General features: G+C 47.8%; 1 protein-coding gene across 2 annotated transcripts in view; it reads right to left on the bottom strand.

The window, feature by feature from the left end:
• Positions 1-1025, bottom strand: part of TTLL11 (tubulin tyrosine ligase like 11) — a 256317-nt gene extending 255292 nt beyond the window's left edge. The window contains exon 1 of one of the 2 annotated variants that reach the window (XM_037797799.1): positions 562-1025. In XM_037797799.1, coding sequence (XP_037653727.1) covers positions 562-969 — 408 coding nt within the window. In that variant the 5' untranslated portion in view covers positions 970-1025. The remainder of the gene's footprint in view (positions 1-561) is intronic. The other variant, XM_037797800.1, reaches the window with a different exon arrangement.
• Between the last annotated feature and the right edge of the window lie 21463 nt (positions 1026-22488).

The following is a 22488-nucleotide window of genomic DNA, read 5'->3' as shown; positions in this document are numbered from 1 at the left end:
GCAGAGAGTCTTCTAACAAAAGTACCAAACAAGCATTATTAATCTCACTTTACAAAGGAGAAAACAGGCTTAAGAGGTGAAGCAACTTGGTCAAAGATCACAGAGCTAAGCGGCAGGGTGTAGAGAGACCCTAGGTCTGCCCGTTTCCAAACTGCTAATACTGCCCAAGTCGCACAATAAGTACTTTACATAAAACTTAAATGAATAAGAGAAAGAGACAGGGTCTCTGGTCCCAGGGACTCACAATCTGATGGAGGAGACAGACATATAAATACCTAACTACAATGTGAAGAGGTCTGTGCTGGAAACCTTATAAAGAACTATAGGGGAGCCAGAAGAGGGAGCAGCTAAGTTGACCTGGAGAGGTCTGGGAAGCCTTGGAGGAAGTGACTTTGGGGCTAGGCATTGAAGGGATGAGCAGTTTGTAGCGGACAAGCAGGCTCGAGCGTGGCGCACAGCAGGAGCTCGGCCCCTGCCCTCCGACCCGGTTTGGGCCGCGCCGGATCCTCTGCGGTTGTTCTGTCCACCCCCCTGTGCCCACGCGGCCGGGCCGGGCCTCACCTCCTTCCACTTGAGCTGGCGGATGCTGATCTTCAGGGCGTCCAGGGAGGTCCTGGCCTTGGAGCTGTCCACGGTAACCGGCCTCCGAGAGCGCAAGTCCTCGCAACGGCGGCCGGAGCTCCGCTTGCAGCATCGGCCCTTGCTCCTGGGTTTGCCGTGGGCGCAGACGACCCGCGCGGGCGCCTGCTTGGACGGGGACAGCGTGGGCGGCTGCCGCGGGGGGTCGCGGGCGTCCCCCTCCTCGGCCGCGCGGGGTTGTGCCGGCGCCGGGTCCTTGGGCTGCTCCTCCCCGGCCTTGTGCTCGGGCTCCCCGGCCGCGCCCGTGTCAACGCGGACCTGTTTCATCGCTGCCTCCGCCGCCGCCTCCCACCCGGCCGCCTGCCGCCTCTCCGGGCTGCCCGTCTGCATGGTTCTCAAGGTCGGTGCCAGTACCAGTGCCAGTGCCACCGCCGCCGCCGCCGCCGCCGCTCCGCCGCCCCGGCCCGCGACCAAGCTGTCGCCGCCGCCGCTGCCGCCGCCACGCGCTCCCCGCGCGAGCCCGTTGCCATGATCGCTGGGGCTCTGGTTGACAAGGGCGGTCGCCGCCTCGGGACGGCGCCCGGCAAGGGACAATCGGCGACCAAGCCCCAGCGACCTCATAGGCGGATGTGTCCACGTGACCAGGCCTGTCACAGAGGTGGCAACGACCATCTTGGAAGAGGGCAAAAAGCCGCCTCAGCTCCGCCCACCAAAGAATCCACTAGGTTTCTGAGGGCGCAAAACTTGGAGAGGAGAAAGTGGAGGTGAGATTGAGGGTAAAAAGGTGTTGAGCAAATGTGGGCCCTTGAGTCTGGGGACTCGAAAGGAGAGATACCGATCTCAAACAGGAGGATCAGTTTCCCCCTCCCCCGCCCCCAACACTGGGTGGGATGACTCCTGATCTGAGGGAGGAGGCACAAGTCCCACCTATCCCAGAGAACTCCAGCGTTAGGAAGGGCGTCACAGGGATGATGGATGCAAGTCCAGGCCCTCAGGGAACAGCTATTCGTTGACAGAAACACCTTTCTGGTCCTGGGAGAGCCCTAGACTGAGGGGAGCCACCCTCCCTGTTCTCAGGGAGCTCCCAATGGGAAGGGGCAGAAGCCATGGAGAAGCCCTGCAGATTCCCAGTGTAGTTGAAGATATTAACGACTGCTTTTTCTTATTATGCCTTGGGTTCTCCCTTCCCGTGGAAGGAGCCACATTTGGTTTTTAGGGATTGGGAAGGTATACTAGCACCCCAGACCGAAGACAGTAATTATGACTGCACATAGGTGAGCTTTGCGACACTCTGCGCTGTAGGGTGAAAGGAACACAGAAATTTTTAAGTAAGGTGACCCCTTCTCCTCACTCATCTCCTCAGGCCTCTTGTTCCTTTGCTTTGGTCTTGAGTTTCAATGGAGTGAATAGACTGCCTTGAAATGTGCAAGTCATAAACTCAAGAGGTCCAACCTCCTTTTAGCAGCAGAAGGCTTCCCTTTCCCCACCATGGCTTTATTTTCATGTAGTGTCCTGACAGTCTGCCTGGAGTTACCCAGGGTGCTTATTTGAGGCAACCTCTTGAACCCCACCCCAGAGACTTTTTGCACTACATCTGGGTGGACTTGGGAATCTGCATGTTAAATTAGCTCCTCCTCTGGCAATTCTAAAGCAGCCCAGGTCAGGGAACCACTGATAATTCATTTATTCAAGGCTGTGGTACCAATAAGAAACCCTCACAGACACCACTCTAACCTCTCTCCTCCACCATCCCACCCCACCCCCAAATCCTGCTCCTTCTCCTGGTGATCCTGTCTCAGTGAGTGGTACCACCTTTATGCTTGAAGATAGCAAAGTCTTAACTTATCCTTCTCCCTGGTCCCTTAAAACTGGTCTGTCACCAAGGCTTATAGGTTTCGCATTGAAATGTCACTCCCATCCATTCTCCACACTGCAGCCAGACTTGCCTTTCTCTTGCTTAGAAACCTCCCATGGTTTCCCATCATGTGCAATATAAAGCCCAAGCACTCTAAATGGCTCAAAAGACCCGTCCGGCTCTCTCTGCCTCTGCAGACTTCCTCACCACTCATCCCAGTCTCCCGCCAGATAGAGCTTCTCACCATTCTCTGAAATCATCCTGCTCTCTGAGCCCCCCTGCCTCTGTACACACTGTTCCCTAGGCCTGGGTTTCCCCTTCTTTTGTGTCTTTACCTGGAAGAGTCATACTTTAGACTCAAATCAAGTGTCTCTTCTTAGATAACCTTTCTTCAGTGTCCCTGACAAGAAATGATTACTCCCTCTACCCCTGACATGAATGATATCCCACCACCACGATCTGTTAAAATGATAGAAAGTATCATTTTTGCTCTCAGCCTCCCCAGTGAGTCTGGCTAGGGATAAGTCTGGTCTGATTCATCTGCACAGTACCCTCTCCAGGGGCTAGAACAGTGGCCCTCAGAAAACAGTATGAATGAATGAATCGTTTTCCACTTTATTTGTTAAAGCTGGAAAGATCATCACACACAGAGACACTGTTTTGGCCTCACGTTCCCAGACCTTTTCTGCCTCAGGACCTTGCACATGCCCTTCCCTCTGCCTAGGACACTTTTCCCCAGATCTCTGCCCACATTTCCTTCAGTGTTCAATGTAAATAATACATCTGCAGAGATAACTCTAATCTCTTCACCTAAATTGGGCCTCTTGAGATGGAATAATGATATGAGAGAGGAAAACAAGGGACCACGAGGCAGTAAATGACCAAGTGCTGAGTGAGGCAAAAAGTAAAAACTTAGAAATAATTTAGGAGGTCAAAGAATGGAGAACTTTTTGTGAGTTAAAAAGCCAGGCTTCATATGAGAGTTGGAATATAAACTGAGTCTTCAGGCAGGAGAGGGAATTCAGCAAATAGGAAGTATGTGGGGTGATCATTCCAAGGCTATGGGCAGGACCGCCATTACTCAGCCCTGCTTTGTCCAGCAGACCTCGCCAATCCAGGCGATGTCCACCAGAAGGGGGCGCCTTTGCTGATTGTATCAAAGGCTCCCAGGGCTAGTGCAGATCCTGTATTGAGATGGGTGGGGAGGAAACGGCACAGTGAAGGTAGATTTAGGAAGGGGATAATCATAAGCTTCTTCAGGGGGGGTGGTGAGTAGAGTGAACTGGTTGAAAACACAAGGGAGAACTGGAAATAAGGTCATTTGAGTCTGATTGTTGGGGTGGTTGGATACCACAATGAGCTCTGAGTTCTCAAGAAACTACATGTGTAGTGGAAAAATCCAATCCCTATGGAGCTCCTCAAGAAAAGCTTCAGCTGTGGCTACTGAAGAGCAAGAGAGGATTAGAATGTATGTATTAAAAAATATATACAAATATATAAATAATGTAGGTCTCTCCAGTAGTTCCCTCCTTCTTTCACAGCACTTAGAATAGCTTATAGTGATGGTTTCATTCGTTCGTTTACTTGTTACGTTCTGCCCCACGAGCCAGAGTCCAAGTGCCACAAGTAAGGAGAGTGTGCTATTCTTGTTGACCATGATGTCCCAATGCCTAGCACAGTGCCTGACAGAGTAGGCATTCAACTTCTTGAATGAACTGATTTCTTGAATGAATTAATAATTAATAGGAAAAAATTAAACTGCCCAGATATAAGGAAATAGTTAAATGAATTATGGCGAATGCTGTCAACAGCTTTAGCCACTTAGCAAAATGTCAAGGATAGAACATAAGGGAACTGGTACAGGCATTCTAATTACAATGTTTAAAAACCTGCTCTGCCTAAACAGGGCCTGGAAGAATATATAGACAAACAGGAACAGCTGTGGTGCTGGAGACATGAGATCTTGGTTGAAATTTTCCTTTCAGTTTTGGCAAACTGCATTGACCTTGAGGCTCTTCATGTCCTTTGTACCCAGAAATCAATCCCGTTTTCTAGAGATTTCTGTGACAAATAAGAAAGCAGAATAAGCCTTACAAAGTAATATTCATCAGTGAGAAACCTCTCCCAGGCCCTTCACTTTGCATACATAGTGACATTTCATCTCCACCATGGCCCAGGCATAGATCCCATTATTAACCACTCTCTATAGATGATGAAAGAAATTGCTACTCAGAAAAGTCACTTACCCCAGTCACACAGCTAGTAGAGTCAAAGACAGGATTCAAATTCAGGGTGGTCTGATACCAGCACTAGGCTCCCAGCATCCACACTAACCTCCATACCAAGTCTCTGTTCAAAAAATACTCAACATATGTTGAAACATAATTGAGTCCATATAGGTGTATATGTATATATATATATATATATATATATATACACACACACACACACACACTTAAGTATATATACACACCAGTCCTCAACTATGTGAAAAGTATATGCAGAGAAAAACACTGGAAGCAAATATTCCAAAATATCAATAGCAGTTACTTCTGGGGGATGGAATTAAGGGTGACTTCTTTTTCTTCTTTATTCTCTCTGTATTTCCAAATTTTCTACAATGAGCATGAGTCACTTTGATAACTAGAAGATAAATGTAATTTTTAAACAAAAGATTTATCTTGATTTTGTTATATCACTTCTACAGCAAGCCCAATTCAGAGAGAAAAGATGAGATGGGCAGCCCACAGAAGGGTGTTTTTTAACTCCAGCTGGTATTTCTGCCCAGTTAGCCCAGTGGCTGCCACCAGGTGCGCCCAAGGTCCGGTTTCAAAGAGGCTGAGGAAGGCTGAGGCCTAGGCAAGTTCCCACAATACTCCTGAATAACACTAAACCCACTCCAGCCTGGCTTTATCTGCAATCCCACTTTCCCACTGCTGGGCTTTTGCCAGTGTTGCTCCCCCTGCCTGGTACACTTCCGCCACACCCCAGTTCCCCTGCGGGCTGATCAGTGAGCTGTGTATCCTTAAGGCCCTGATCAAAAAGCTCCTCTTCTTAGACCAGGTGAGACAGAGCAATCTTAATGAATCAATCTTAATAAATGAGCAAAGGGATTTCTGTGGGGTTTGGGATTAACTGTTTCTCAACTAGATTGTCTCTTTTTTATTGAAAACAATTGAATGAGTAACTATTAGCTATTGCTCATTGAGCATTTTTACATATCTAGAGCTTTTAATCCTCCAAAACAACCTTTGAAGAAGCAAGAGTTAGTTATCTTCCCCACATGACAGTTTAGCAGAGATTGAGCATGGGCCCTGAAGACTGCCTAGGTTCAAGTCTCAACTCAACTGCGGCCCAGCTGATTATCCCTACACAGGTGGCTCGACCCTTCTGTGACTCTGTTTCCTTAGCTGTAAAAAGGTAATAATGACAGTATCTACCACCAGGATTACTGTGGCTTTAAGGATTAAACTAGCTGCCACATGAAAAGCATTTAGAGCAGAAAACAGCCAAGCCCTCAATAAGTATTAGCTACTATTATTCTTATATGAAGAGAAGCCCTGAGTTTCGGAGATTAAACTCGTTGCCTAAAACTCACAGGGCTGGTAGAGGTGGGGCAGATTTGAACCCTTTTGTGTTCAACTCCTACTCCCAAACTCTAAACCACCACATTATTTTCATTAAGAAGCTTGTTCCTTTCCATTGCATTTCAGGAAAATCTAGCAGGGGGTTAGCTCTACCCTATGTCTCCCTAGACTTTATGATTCTCTAGGGAGCAGTCTGTCTGTCCCCCGTCTCTGCTCCACTTTCATGCCTCCGTCATAGTGTTGACCCCCCTAGACTAGGTTGCATTCCTGTCTCCCAAGGACTGGACTGTGATTGATTCAAACTCCTCCTCCAGGGTGCCCCTCTCCCCAGGAGATTAGCATGAAGCTGCCATCAACCCCACACCTGGCACCCCCTCATCTAAGGTGGGGCAGTGGCAACTAGGAGACTGTCAGACTCAGCAGTGCCCCCTCCCCCCAACCCACACACACACAGAGCCCCTGTCCTGGGAAGTCTCATAGAGAAGGCCAGTGTAAAACAGAGGTGCCAGAAGGACAGCCACAGCCAGACAGGCAGGCCAGGGTGAGGAGAAGATAGATCCTGGAAAAAAAAAAAAACTGAAGGAAAGGAGGGAGAAAGAATGAGAAAGGGGAAGGAAGGAGGGAAGGAGGCAAACATTTCCAATACACTGGAAACTTGACCTACAACAAACCTTCACAGTAAAGATTATACTCTATGGTCTAGAGCAGGAGTCAGCAAACTTTTTCTGTAAAAAATGTAATAGAATAGTAAACACAGTAAATATTTTAGACTTTGCAGACACTGTCACAATTCCTCAATGCTGCCATTGTAGTGCAAAAACAACCACAAACAATATCTAAACAAAGTGGCTATGTTCCACTCAAACTTTATTTATAAAAACCGAAAAGATGCTCAACATCATCAGCTATCAGGGTAACACAAACCAGAACCACAGTGAGATGTCACTCCACACTTTTACTAGGATGGAGTATATGTCTTTATAACACAAAAGACAATAACAAGGTTAATGAGGATGATATAGAGAAGTTAGAACCCCAAACCCCTGCTGGTGGGCATGTGAAATGGAACAGCCACTTTAGTCTGTCATTTCTTCAAATGATCCAGCATTTCCACTCCCAGGAGAAATGAAAACGTATGTCCACACAAAAATCTATACATGAATGTTACAGCAATATTATAACAATCAAAAGTAAAATCAGCCCCAAATATCCACCAATCGATAAATGTGATATATCCATGCAATGGAACATTATTTGGTCCAAAAAGGAATGAAGTTTTGATGCTTGCTATAACACAATGAACCTTGAAAACACTATGATGAGTGAAAGAAGACAGTCACAAAAGACCACCTATTGCAAGATTCCATCTATGTGAAATGTCAGGAACAGGCAGATCTGTAAAGGTGTAAAGTAGGTAGCAGTTTTCCCGGGGCTGGGGTGATGGAAGGTGGGCAGAGTAACAACCAAGGGGTACAGAGCCTTTTTGGGGGGGTGATGATCATTGATGGTGGTAATAGATGCACAACTCTGAGAATATACTAAAAACCAGTGATTCATGCACTTTCAATATGTGAATTATACGGTATGTCAATTATATCTCAATAAAGTTGTCAACAAAGAACACACATTCACAAGCAGTAGGCCAGATTTGGCCCACTGGCTGTAGTTTGCTGACCCCTGGTCTAGAGTAGAGTCGTCAGATTGTCTAGGCTGGAATTTTGCACTCTTCTTTGCAACTTGGGGAAAAGTTTTTAAACTTCTCTTTGCCCCATTTGCCTCATCTGAAAGTGGAGTGATGATAACAGTGCCTTAAATTGTTTGTAAAAATAAAATGAGTTGAAATATAAGTCTCAGTCAGAAGGAGAGTCTTATCCAAGGTCACACAGTGAGTAAATGACAGAACTGGAGTTCAAAGTTCACTCTCCAATGCTAGGTCCGTGTTCTTTCCCTTCCACCAGTCTATCATGCTGGCATCTTCTGGCTATGTCCTGACTCAGTGAGAGGCCCTGGCCTGGCTCTGCACCCTCTGAGCTTCCGTTCTCCCTTTGCCAGGTGAGGAGGTTGGCCTTTAAGAGCTCTTCCAGCAATGGCATTTTATAAATTGGTGAGAAACATGGTGTGGAAATGGGGTCTCTGGGACCAGGATCCATGCATCCTTGTGCCATCAGCTTTAGCCTGGGAGATGGATTTCTTGCTTCACTCTCTGGACTCTCATGCCAAACCCCAGAGAAGAGGAGGTGCACAATACTGTACTTACAGTTTGAGAATAATGGCCAGGCTGGTGAAGCAGTGAGGTGGAAATAAAATAACTGAGAACATGATACCACCTTGCATTCTCCAAGTTCTCTGTGGAGGCAGAGAATAAACACCAAACTTCAAATTACTTTTCCTAAAAGGTTAAGAGCACTAAAAGCTACTGCACTCTCCTAAGGACAGGCTTCTCTCTTGGGCAGCTGTCAGGGTTTAAAAATATTTTACAAAGCAATCTTCTGCATGCAATCAAGAGACATGCCTCATCCAGGTCAAAAAGCCAGGGGATATTGAAGTGTATCAGTGGAGTTGTGCCAGGAAGAAAAGAATACGCTACTGAGAGCTTGATTTTAATCCAACTTAGAAAAGCAAGGTTAAAAAAAAAGAAAGAAAAGTAAGTTCCTGATGTTCTCAGGTGACCCAGGTTGAGAAGAATCCCTTCCTGGTTGATTTAATGGTTTATTGAGGAAAGTAATCTCCTATTGACTCCTCCATTGCCCCCACCACTCTACAACCAATTAGCCACCAAGACCCAAATTGGTTTCTATTGGAATTTACCAACTGGATTTTGTGATAGTTCGAAGAATGGTTTGCCATTTTCCAAAAAGGCTAGTTGGAAGTCCTGACAGGTGATTCCTGTAGTCTCTTGTACTGAACTGGAATGTGTATATGTCAGGACAGGTTATGTTAGGCTACAGTGACAAATATCCCCCCCCCCCCCCAATCTCAGCCACTTGGCAAAAAAGTATTTCACACTCACATTAAACATACAGGGGAAGGGGGTCTGCACATGGTAATCATTCAAGGTCACAGGCTGACAGAAGTGCCATTTCAACTTATGCTTCTATGACCACCATTGGTGGAAAGAAAGGGGACATAGTGTATAACACATTGGCTTTTAAAGCTTCCACCTAGGACTGATGTGTGACACTTGTGCTTATACAGCACTGGCCAGAGCAAGCTTCACTTCAAAGATAGAGAGGGTAGGTACCACCATGTGCCTGAAGGAGGAGCCAGAAAAGTTTAAGTGATCATCAGTCATGACAACCACAACCCACCTCAGATACAGACCAGGGCAATAGGCCCCAGGCCCAAAAACCAACTTTTAAACCTTTTGCATGGGACTCAGGGAGCTTAGCAGTATCCAGGGACTTGTAGTGTGAAGGCAGGTAAAGTGCCCTGTGCATGCCTGGTACACAGTAGACACTCAATAAACACAGTGTTAATTGGCCCCAAAAGAATGATGATAGAAGAGACATGGACTCATGGAAGGATTTTAAAGTTCAGTTAGCCCAATTCCCTGAATCAAAAATGGGAAAGAGAAAGTGAAATAAGGAAGGGACTCCAGGAAGTGGGGAAGGGGGAGAAAAGGTTCTTCTCCAAGCTGCAAAGGCCTACCCTTCAGGAGAATCCCCGCAGCCCCTGCCCAGTCCTGCTCTTCTCTCTCGGTAGAAAGCAAAGGGTTTCGTTCCCTCTTCCACTGCCTTTAGTGACAGGCAACCCATGGGAAGGGACTGTTCTTAAAGATCCAGTTTCCGGAAGGAAAGGTTGATGCTGGACACAGGTCAGGGCTGGGAATCTCCTTGATGGCCCCACCTGCAGACCCAGCCTTCGTTAATGGGACAGGTCCCAACTTTGTTGGGCTTTATCTTTGAAGAAATGGGATCAGAGGCCACTTCAAACTGCCCTTGACTGATTCAGGTTGCCCTTGACCTGACAGGGGAAGAGGATTCTCACTTGTACTCAGCACCATTTCTAAAGAAGGAAACATGACCAGGGTAGATAGTCACACTGATGGCTCCAGTATTGGCCGTATGACTTGCTTTGGCCAATGGAATATTAGCAAGTATGATGCAAGCAAAGGCCTAAGAAGCTCTTGCACAACAGGACATGCCCCCTTGGAATGTTCCCTCATGAAAACCAGCCACCAGGCTCTAAAGATGCTCAGGCAAGACTGCAGAATGAGGCCACACAGGGAGAGACCCTTAAGGATGAGCTCCCAGCTGAATGCGGCCATGAGTGACCCCAGCTACACCACATGGAGCATGAGAACTGCCCAGCAGAGCCCAGTCAACTGTCAGAATCAGAAGAAATAATAAATTACCCTTGTTTTAATTGACTCAGTTAAAGGTTGGTTTTATGCATCAATACATCCCGGAAATGCTGGCCTCTTTGGATCAAGATAAATGTGCAGGACACATGCTCAGGCACCTGGACACTGCCTCCCACATGTCTCAGGTTTAACCTCACTGAGAAACTTCCTTCATGCCTTGCTTCTGTGCCAAGGCCTATGCTGGGAGCTCCACACAGAGATGAACAAGAGAAGGACCCTCCCCACCCTGGGGATGTTTCCTGTCCAGTGAGAGGCCAGACACATCTATAAATGACAGCAGAGCTTGAAATGCTGTGATCGGGAGACAGACAAGGTGGTCAGGATGACCCCTGAACCACAGGTAGCTCACCAGGCAGGTGGAGTGGGGTGGGGGAGCTTCCTCGGCAGAGGGACCAGCATCTATAAGGACAGAGAAGTGTGGAACAGCCTGGAGCAGTTCGCCGCCTACAACCACCTTGTTATGGCTGCAAAGTCTATATTTAGAGAGTGTGACGAGCGGAGGCTGGTGAGGCAGGCAAGACCCGGTTATTTAGGGTCTTGCAAGCCAGTAGAGAGAATTTAAACACCATCCTGAGCTCAGCAGGGGGCACTGAGGGTTTGAAACCAGAGGAAGCTGGGGTGAGGCTGGCATTGTCCAGCACCTCACTCTGGCTGAAGTGGAGAATGGATTGGAGGGAGTGAGTGTGGAAGCAGGCTGAACAGAGCTGGTGAGGACCTGAACTATCCATTCATTCAAGAAATATTTATTGAACACCTACGATGTGCCAGGCACAGTTCTGGGTGATGGACAGAACTGGGAACAGTGGGGATGGAAAAGAGGGGGCAGGGGATCTAGAGATGTTGGGAGGTGATGTGGTTGGTGAGTGAGAATCAGGTTTGAAGACTCGGAGGAAGAATCAGGTTTGAGGGACAAGAGTGAGTTCAGTTTTGGGCATGTTGAGTTGAGACATCTGTGGAGCCAGTGGAGACCTCTCCCAGCCTAAATTTCCATTTATGTCATGGGGACCATAAGCCTGGCTATTGGGTTGCCAGGAAAAGAAACTCAGCATGCAAATATTGTCCCTGCCTTCAATTTTTCCTGGTCTGGATTTCTTTCCCCCCAAGAGGAGCCCTTAGGTGGTGCGAGTCTGCTCTGGGAGAAAGGAGATGCAGAGGTGGCCCAGGTGTATGCACTGGTGAGTTGGGAAAACCTGTGGGAATTAGCCTGTTCCGAGACCAGATGGGAGGAAAGGGGAAAGCAGGGGTGGCTGAGAAACCTGGAAAGGGTAGGGGGATGTGCCAGTTTGAATGTATTATGTCCCCCAGAAAAAGCCATATTCTTTGATGCAGTCTTGTGGGGCAGACATTTTGCTGCTGATTAGATTTCCATGGAGATGTGACCCACCCAACTGTAGGTGATAACTCTGATGAGATATTTCCATGGAGGCGTGGCCCACCCTGAATGGCTCCTTGATCACTGGAGCCATATAAATGAGCTGACAGGCAGAGGGAACTCAGTGCAGCTGAGAGTGACATTTTGTAGAGGAGCTACAGCCAAGAGAGACACTGAAGAATGCACAGGAACTGAGAGAGGAGCGGCAGATGATGGGACAGTTTGAAGACAGCTGTTGAAAGCAGACTTTTGCTCCAGAGAAGCTGTGAGAGGAAAAACACCCCAAGAGCAACTAAGAGTGACATTTTTGAGGAACTGCAGCCTAGAGAGGAACATCCTGGGAGAAAGCCATTTTGAAATCAGAACTTTGGAGCAGACGCCAGCCACGTGCCTTCCCAGCTAACAGAAGTTTTCCGGACGCCATTGGCCATCCTCCAGTGAAGGTACCCAATTACTGATGTGTTACCTTGGACACTTCGTGGCCTTAAGACTGTAACTGTGTAACCAAATAAACCCCCTTTTATAAAAGCCAATCCATCTCTGGTGTTCTGCATTCTGGCAGCATTAGCAAACTAGAACAGGGGACTCCAGTACTGTCAGCAAACCTTCAACGGGATGCCAGGGGACAAACATTTCTTGTCTGTAAACTGGGATTGATAAAATTGTTGAGGATTAAACCAGAGAATCCAGGTAACATTCTTAGCCAAGAAGCCAGTCCCCTAATGACCCCTCCGTAAGTGACTGATACATTCATTTTTAGTAATTTGTGAGACCCCAGAAGCAGAGCAAGGGCTCAAGAACAGAGACATTGGGGGGCCTTTTCAGTTCCAGGCAGAGAAGGGTCCTATAAAGCCAGGTGCCTTGGTTGGGAGGTGGGAGGGAGCCAGGCAGGGAGGGAGACAGCATGGCAGGAGCGAAGGATGGAGGCGAGAAGCCCCCTTCCCCCCTGCTCTTAGAGAGCGAGTAAGAATGGAGCTATTAACAGGATACCTACTCTGGGGTCCTCTCAACAGTGTGACTCGAGTGGGTCGCTATTACTATCCTAACTATCCAGGTTAAGAGTCCAAGGCTCAGAGAGGCTGAGCAACTTGCCCAAAGCCCCACAGCTGCAAAGCCAGGATTTGATCCTACCCCTGGTTGACCCCAAAGCTATGTCCTTCCATAATCAGGGCCCTGCTTACTTGGGGCTCAGACATGCTGATGAGACTCTGCCTGATTTCTTCTTTATTCTCAGGCTTGGGGTAGCAAAGAGAAGATGCAATCACTCGTCACAGCTTAGAACAGAGCCAGGGTGCCTATGTGGCCTTGGTGACTTTGGCTCTGAGCCCTGGGCTAGACCACAGAGTACACTTGGTGACCAGTCAGCATGGGGAGGTGACCAGGGAGACATGCAGGAACCCAGAGCCTGATTCAGATGCTGAGTAGCCTGAGCAGGAACAGGATGGTGCCAAACCCAAGTTCTCCTGAGCTTGGTTCATTCTGTCAACTGTCAGTGGCTGCAGAGTGCTTGCATGTCTTCCCAGGAACGTGAGGCAGAGGAGTCTGCAGACTTCACCCCACCCGGGGCTGGGTAGTGTCTCTGGACTTGGTCCCTTTCTCTCCATACCCAGGCCACTGACAATTCCAGCTCTCAGCCTCTCTGCCCCGGGCCATGGCCACAGCCTCCTAACTCAGGCTTCACCCCTCCACCCACTATCCACACCATTCTAGAATGATTTTGCATACTGCTCCCCCACCTACCCCATCACCCTGCCGCTGCCCACATGGGAGGCCAGGTGGCCAGATCTGGCCTGTGGACGTCTTTCTTGGCCTGCACTGTGTGTGTGTTTTTTTTAATTCAATTTTATTGAGATTGTTCACATACCATAGTCATCCAATGTGCATAATCAATTGCCCACGGTACTGTCACACAGCTGTACATCCATTATGCCAGAAAGGAAATAAAAACAAAAAAGAAAACTCAAATCCTTCCATACCCCTAACCCCTCCCCCCTCCATTATTGACTCATGATATTGGTATAGTACATTTGTTGCTGTTGATGAAAGAATGTTAAAACACTACTAACGGTAGTACATAGTTTGCAATAGGTATATTTTTCGCCTATATACCCCTCTATTATTAACTTTTAGTTATGGTGTCATACATTTGTTCTAGTTTATGCAAGAGATTTCTAATGTTTGTACATTTAATCATGGACATTGTCCACCACAAGATACATTGTTTTATACATTCCCATATTTTAACCTCCAACTGTCCTTCTGGTGACATACATGACTCTAAGCTTCCCCTTTCCACCACATTCACACACCATTCAGCACTGTTAGTTATTCTCACAATAACATGCTACCATCACCTCTGTCCATTTCCAAACACTTAAGTTCAACCTAGTTAAACATTCTGCTCATAATATGCAACCATTCCTGATTCTTTAGCCTTGTTCTATATGCCGGTAACTTATATTTCATGTCTATGAGTTCACATATTATAATTAGTTCATATCAGTGAGACCATACAATATTTGTCCTTTTGTATATGACTTATTTCACTCAATATCGTGCCCTCAAGATTTCTTCATCATCCCTTTTTTGTTTTTGTTTTTAAGACGGTTTGTTCACCCACCATACATTCCGTCCTTAGTATGCAATCAATGGTTTCCTGTATAATCAAGTATTTATGCATTCACCACCATCACCACTATCTATATAAGGACATCTCCATTTCTTCCACAAAGGAGGAGGAAGAGTCAAAAAGGTAGAGAGACGAAAGAAAGAAAAACATGACAGCTAAAAAGCAACAAAAGGAAAGATAGAATTAAACTAAAGTACAATAAAAGAGTCAGACAACACCACCAATGCCAAGCGTCCCATACCCCTCCCTTATATCCTCCTCTTATAGGCATTTAGCTTTGGTATATTGCCTTTGTTACGTAAAGGAAGCATAATACAATGTTTCTGTTAACTAGAGTCTCTGGTTTGCATTGATTGTATTTTTCCCCCAATACCACCCCACTTTTAACACCTTGAAATGTTGACATTCATTTGTTCTCCCTCATGTAAAAACATATTTGTACATTTTATCACAATTGTCGAGCACCCTAGGTTTCACTGAATTATACAGTTCCCAGTCTTTATCTCTCCTCTTTCCTTCTGGTGTCCCACATGCTCCTAACCTTCCTCTTTCAACCATACTCACAGTCATCCTTATGCAGTGTACTTACATTGTTGTGCTACCATCACCCAAAATTGTGTTCCAAACTTCTCACTCCTGTCTTTTCCTATCTGTCTGTAGTGCTCCCTTTAGTATTTCCTGCAGTGCAGATATCTTGTTCACAAACTCATTTTCTGTTTGTTGGAAAATATTTTAAACTCTCCCTCATATTTGAAGGACAGTTTTGCTGGATATAGGATTCTTGGTTGGCAGTTTTTCTCTTCAGTATCTTAAATATCTCACACCACTTCCTTCTTGCCTCCATGGTTTCTACTGAGGAATCCGCACATAGTCTTATCAAGCTTCCTTTGTATGTGATGGACCACTTTTCTCTTGCTGCTTTCAGGATTCTCTCTTTGTCTTTGACATTTGATAATCTTATTATTAAGTGTCTTGGTGTAGGTCTATTCAGATCTATTGCATTTGGGGTACACTGCACTTCTTGGATCTGTAATTTTATTTCTTTCATAACTGATGGGAAATTTTCATTGATTATTTCCTTTATTATTGGCTTCTGCCCCTTTTCCTTTCTCTTCTCCTTCTGGGACACCCATGGCACATCATTCATGCTCTTTATGTTGTCATTCAATTCCCTGAGATGTTGCTCATATTTTTCCAGTCTTTTTCCTATCTGTTCTTTTGTGTGTAGGATTTCAAGTGTCTTGTTCTCCAGTTCCTGAGTGTTTTCTTCTGCTTTTTGAACTCTGCTGTTGTATGTCTCCACTGTGTTTTTCATCTCTTGTGTTGTACCTTTCATTTCCATAGATTCTGCCAGTAGTTTTTTCAAACTTTCAATTTCTACCTTATGTTTTCCCAGTGTTTTCTTTATAACCTTCATCTCTTTTGCCATATCTTCCCTCAATTCATTGATTTGGTTTTTTATTTGATTTAGCATATTTATTTGAAAATCTTTAATTGATTGTTTCATTAAAGGGAAACAATATCTCAACTGTAACTTAATTGAGGTGTAAGTTTGTTCCTTTGACTGGGCCATATCTTCATTTTTCCTATTGTAATTTGCAGTTTTCTGTTATCTAGACATCTGGCTTCCCCAGTTGCCCCAGTCAGATTTTCCCAGACCAGAATGGGTTCAGATCTCAGAATGGGGTTATATTCAGTTTCAAGTCTCCCTGAGGGTGTGTCTTAGAGATTGACAAACTTTCCTGTGAGGTCTCTAGTTGCTGCGCTTTTCCTAACCTGCCCAGCAGGTGGTGCCTGTCAGCCTGTTGCTCTGACTGGTGCAAAGAAGTGTGGCTCCTTTAATTCTTAGCTTAGGTTATTTCTGTTTTGACTGTTTTCCCCCAGGCCCCGTGGTCTGAGTTCTAAATGGCAGACAGGCCCTTGAGCTGGGCCCCATCTCCTTCCTCTTAGGGAAGATACACCCCCTAGGGAGCTATCTTCCTCATTTCAGTAGTTCCTTTGTCTCTCTGATTCTGTCAACTCCACCCCTATCTGGGTCAGAGAGCTGTGAACTGAAAATGGCTGAGGTTCCACTGAGTCACTCAGGTTGAAAGAGAGAAAAAGGGAAAGAAAGCTCCCTTTCAGAGCCAGTCCATGGCCCCCTAATTTTGCCCATCGGACAGATAGAGCACCTGGTCTTTTGGGCTCTCCTCCTGGGGCACAGGTGTTTTCCAGCTCTCTAAGTTCAGTCTCTAAAAGTCTCTGTATTTTTTTTCTTTTTTAATTTTTTTCCTCTCCATCAGCCCTACATCCTCTCCACTGGGAGCGACCTCAGCGTACTCTGCTGTTTGTCTATGTTTGTAGCTGTGTGCCAGTTTGAACGTATTATGTCCCCCAAAATGCCATTTTCTTTGATGTAATCTTGTGTGGGCAGATGTATCAGTGTTGATTAGATTGTAATTATTTGAGTGTTTCCATGGAGATGCACCCCACCCAACTGTGAGTGATGACTCTGATTGGATAATTTCCATGGAGGTGTTACCCCACCCATTGAGAGTGGGTCTAAATTAAATCACTGGAGCCATATAAATGAGCTGATAAAGAGAAGGAACTCAGTGCAGCTAAGAGTGACATTTTAAGAGGAGCTACAGCCAAGAGGGACACTTTGAAGAACGCACAGAAACTACAGATGAGAGATAGTTTGAAGATGGCCACTGAAAGCAGACTCTTGCTCCAGAGAAGCTAAGAAAGGACAAATGCCCCAAGAGCAACTTAGAGTGTCATTCTGAAGAGGAGCTGTGGCCTAGAGAGGAACATCCTGGGAGAAAGCTATTTTGAAACCAGAACTTGGAGCAGATGCCAGCCACGTGCCTTCCCAGCTAAAAGAGGTTTTCTGGACGCCATTGGCCATCCTCCAGTGAAGGTACCCAATTGTTGATGCCTTACCTTGGACACTTTATGGCCTTAAGACTGTAACTGTGTAACCCAATAAACCCCCTTTATAAAAGCCAATCCATTTCTGGTGTTTTGCATTCCAGCAGCATTAGCAAACTAGAACAAGCTATATTGAACAGACCACATTTGTTAATTAAAACCCCAGTTGCCCCTGGGCTGAGCTATATTCACTTGCTCTAAGAATGCTACTTTCTCCCACAGGAAGGTCCTACAGCTCAGCCTGCCGTGGAGGGAGGGGGCTTCTGGCGTGATTCCGCGGTTTTTACTTACAGATTTTATGCTGCGATCTCAGCCTTTCCACCCAATCCAGGTTGGTGAACAATGTGTGGACAGTCATGGTTGTCCCCCAGCAGTTATTCCAGAGTATTTACTAGTTGTTCCTGGTTGTTCACTAGTTGTTCCAGGGGACTAGCTAAATTCCACACCTCTCTATGCTGCCATCTTAGCTCCCTCCTGCACTGTTTTTAAAACTGTGAAATTTCTCATTTTAAAAAAAGAGGGGATTTTGGCTCCTTTTGATAGATGAAGAATTCTGACAGCAATTGTCCATCTCTCACTTGGGTTTTCCTCTGGGCTACACAGAAGGGTCCCTCCTCCCTGGCCTGGCCTTCAAGGCTTGTCCCCCAGCCCACCCTTTTCTGTCTTGTATACCCCCTCAGCCCTCTCAATACCCCATGTTCCAGTCACGCAGATCTACTCGCTCTTACTGGGACACACAGTGCTCTGTGCCTTGGTTCACGCTGGGCCTTCTGCCTAGATTGTCATCCTCAGCTCTACCCACCAGCTCCTTTTAGGCTCAGCCCCAGCCCCCCCCCAACTCCCTCCCCCACCCCCACCCACCTCCATCTCTTGTTGAATGTTGTCAGATCTCTTCTTCCTTCATTCTCTGGTGTTACACTAGTTGCTCATGTGTCTGTTCCTTCCTCTGGGCTGGCGACTCCCTGAGGCCCTGGTCCACCACCCACTCACCTCTGCATCCCCAGCCCAGAATGACACGGTGGGGCTGGCTGTATTGGGGCCACAGGCATGTTTGGAGAGAGGGAACATGTGCCCTTGTTCCTGTTTTACCTTGTTTTGGTGGCAGGTCCTGTCTCTCTCTCTCAGTAAGGACCCCGAGGGCTCAGGCAGGCCTGAACCCACCATCACTTGGAGGTGGTTGCAGCCATGAAGTGGCCTGGGATGAGGGCTGGAAGGAGCCCAAGTGGAGGGCAGAGTGGCAGGACTGGACTCTGCAGGGAAGCCCTCCTGCCCCACTCCCCCCACTGGACACCAAATAGAGTCTCCCCCCCCACCCCTCCACAGACTTGGGACACCCTTGGGAGAGGAGGGAGGGGTCCTTGGCACAACCCGAAGTCCCCAGATTCAGTGTCTCTCATTGATTTTGTGTAAAGTGAACCAAAAGTTCTTGAAATTTCCTTCCATTTCTATTTTGAATCTCACAGCTGTTTGACTTGCTAAACTTTAGAAGTTTTTATGGATTGACTCAAGTTCCTCAAAAAGACAAGTTCAAGTCCTAACCATGAACCTTCAAGTGGTCCTGAGAACATGAGCTTATCTGTGAACAGGACCTTTGAAGATGCTATTACTCAGATGAGGAAGAGAGAAGGAGAGAGAGACAGAGACATGGCAGGGGCAGAGTTTGAGGGGCACTGCCACAAGCCATGGAGGACCACGGGTTACCAGGCACCCCCAGAAGCCGGGGCAGAGGCGTGGGACGGGCTCCCCCTCAAGAAGGAGCACACCCATGCCGATGCCTTGATTTTGGATTTCTAACCTCCAGAAGTGTGAGACGATGAATTTCTGTTGTTTTACACCACTGGTCTGTGGTGCTTTGTTACAGCAGCCCTGGCAAATAAGACAGTAGCCAAAAGCAAGGACAATGTCACAAAGCTCAGCCATCACTTTCTTACTACAATGTGCATAGAGATTCAGGTCAAGCCAATACCTGCCACACAGTAAGTGCACAGTAAATATTTATTAAATGAGTGATGATCTTTAGCTCTGGAAATGAGAATATAAATAGAAGCATACACCATGAATTTGCTGTTTGTTCTTCTCCACTTATTTTCAGAGATATACATATCCTATGGATGTGGCCTATATATAAAGTACCCATTTGTTGCCTAACAGATTTTTCTTAACATGAGATAGACTCCTAGGTCCTCTGAGGCTTGGGGACAGAGGGGAGTGGCCAGGCTGGGCCTGGAGGGTCAGGGAGGCCCTCCCAGAATCTGGAGCTCCCCTTTCCCTGCTCATTCCTGGGCCAAGTGAGCCTGGCAGAGTCCCGGTGAGCTGCTGCAAGGCTGGTACCCCAGCGGGGAGGCATGGGGGGATGTCCCTGCTCAAGCTGTGGGGGCCTACTTAGCTTCTGGGTGGGGGGGAGCACCTTTCAGAGGAGAAACTGGACAGACAGGCCTGAGGGCCGGAGGGAAGCAGAGACACCTGAGCCTCACCACCATCACCACCCACCATGAGTGTTATCAGCCCCCGTGGACAGATGAGGACCCTGGGGCCCAGCTGGGGGTCATAAGCTCGCCCGGTTAGCAGCAGAGCCTGAGTTCAAAGCCAAGCAGTCTGAAGCCACAGGCCACCTCTTCCCCACCCCATCCCCGCCACCCTGGCTCGCCCACCTCCCGTGCCCTCCTCAGGCTGGAATCTGCAGGACTCGGTGGAAAGAGCCTGAGCTTTGGGGTCAGGCAGACTCTGCTGTAAAATCTGATATTCCAGACTGAGCCCCAAACCATAGCTGCAGAAGAAGCAGATTGGAATTCAGGGAGAAGGAAAGCCCTGGCAAGTGGGGGCTCTGGTCCAGGCCTGGCAAGGGGAAAGACTGGATTGGGGGGAACCCCTCTGTGCTGCCACAGGCCTATGCTTCCCCCCTTCATGGTCCTTACCCCCAAGCCTCCATTCCTTCATCTGCTAAATGGGAATAACCATGCCTACCTTGAATAGTTCTCAATCAAATGAGGAAATGGAAATAAAATACATAGTGTCATGACAATGCCAGTTGCTGGTATATTAATATTTTTGTTATAATGACTGTTAGGAATACTATTTGTTCCTGATTCCCACTTCATATTATATTGTAATTGTTAGGAGCATTTCAGATTTGGTGGGGAGGGTGGGTTCCCTCCTGGGGATGTAGAAGTGGACCAGATACCCAGCCCCTGCCCTTGTGGAGCTCACAGGCTAGTGAAGAACACAGACAAAACCAGCAGACGTGGCAAGGGCTGTGATTGGAGCACTAGGTGCTCTAGCAGCACAGACAGTACCCCATGTGGCCTCTCTCCTGGCCCCACTTCCCAGGGCTTTCCTTCTCCCTGTGCTGAGCTTGCCTCCTCAGCAGCTGTAACTTTGGGCTCAATCTGGAGTTTTGGGTGGTGGGGGGATGGCTGCCCCGGGCTCCCGGCCTGCAGTCCAGCCCTTGGGGCCTTTGCCTCCCACCGACTCCATAGACCTTCAGTCCCTCCACATCCTCCCCCCACCCATTAGCCTGCAGGCTGCTCCCTGGGGACTCTCCAGGTGTCTGCCTGTGGGAATCCCAACAGTGATGCCTTAGGGAAATTCAATTCCCAGTAAACATTTATACTGAGAATTGGCAAAAAGTAAACTTTAATCTCAATCAATTTTCACAGCTGCCCTGGGAAGGCAGAATTACTATGACCCCCATTTTATAGATGAGAAACCCAAGGTTCCATTCATTCATTCATCTCTCCCTTCCCTATGGCAGTGAATGCAGTGAACACACAGTCAGGACTGCTGCCCCCAGGTGCCCAGGGATGCTGAATCAGCAATTCCTAATGGGGTGAGCAGTGTGGAGGAGAGCTTAGGGATCCATGGGAGTGAGGACTGGGAAGGCTTCCTGAGGAAGGGGCAGAGGAGCTGAGACCTTCTCTGGGAGAGAAGGAGAGGGAGGCAACCAGATAAAGATGGAATAAGGATGCAGAAGAAACTTGGGTTAGTCATTTGCCCAACTAAGGGTCAGAGCCATGACGGGAAATCACTGAACTCCACATCCGGTACCCTTTACACCACATCATGCTGCCATATTGACTGACTGCCCACCATGGCCAGGCCCTGACCTGGGCACAAGGGAAATGGACATGCCCGTGGCTGCGCCATGAGTCTTTCAGTGTGGGCACTGCTTAGGGAGTCCAGACAGAAGAGAGTGTGCCCTGGAAGAGCAGAAGAGATCTGGGAGGGCTTCACAGAAGAGGCAACAGGTGAGCTGGACTTGAGAAGATGGATAGGAGTTTGCCAGATAGTGGAAGGCTGTCCCGGAAGAAGGAGTAGCATTTTGTGGCCTCACCATAGGGGAGATGAGTGAAAGAAGGTTCCCAGGACCTGTCAACCCTGTGGCTCCATCGGGACATGGGAGAAACCCAAATAGACCTGAGAAAAATTGGGCAGAAGGAGGAAGAACTGGAATTGAGAAGGGGAGCTGGGACCTGAGCTCTGGGCTGCCGCTTGGGGAGGGACCAGCTGCCACTAATTGAGGCGCCTTCTCGGCTGCTCCATTCATTCCTGAGTCTCCCTCCGGAGCTGATTAGCAATTGTTCCTCGAGATTCTTAAGAGGCAAGAAGGGAGAGAGGTGCACCTGAAGAAGCTGCCAGGCTTCCGTGGAAGGATCCAGGCACAATTTGAGGGGCAGAGGAGGCCCCTCAGCCTTGGACACCCACGCTTTCCCCTCTTTTTTATCACCTGCTCAGCTGAAAACAGAGACTGCCTGAGTCTAATCTCTGGAAAATCATCGCTGTCTCCAAAATGTTCCATACACCCCAGACCCAGCTCTGGTAGTACTTTCGATGTTGGGGGCAGGGAGGACCCCCTCACCTCCCTGCTGTGGAGGCCTGGACTTGGCAAAAGCAGAAGGCACACTCTTCTGCAGAAGGTGCTGTTTCCTGCACGCTGAGGTGTCCTCGGCTCCCCACCTTTGCTGCAGCTTTGGGTCATGAAGTCCTAGGACCGTGAATGCAGAACCACCACCCACCAACCCCCTTCCTGCCCTTGCCCTGGGTCAGGCCTCATCCCCTTACCCCAAAGTGTTGTACCAGCCTCCTCCTTGCCCTGCCCACCTCAGGCTGGGGCTTCCCTCCCCCCACTCACAGTCATCATGGAAGCGTGAGCTTCTGTACTGTGCAGTTCTCCCCTGCCCCGCCCCTGCTCCA

The sequence above is a fragment of the Choloepus didactylus genome, chromosome 10 (genome assembly GCF_015220235.1).
Source record: "Choloepus didactylus isolate mChoDid1 chromosome 10, mChoDid1.pri, whole genome shotgun sequence".
NCBI lineage: Eukaryota > Metazoa > Chordata > Mammalia > Pilosa > Megalonychidae > Choloepus > Choloepus didactylus.
The sequence above is the reverse complement of the archived record's forward strand: the minus strand, read 5'-3'. Positions and strand labels throughout refer to the sequence as shown.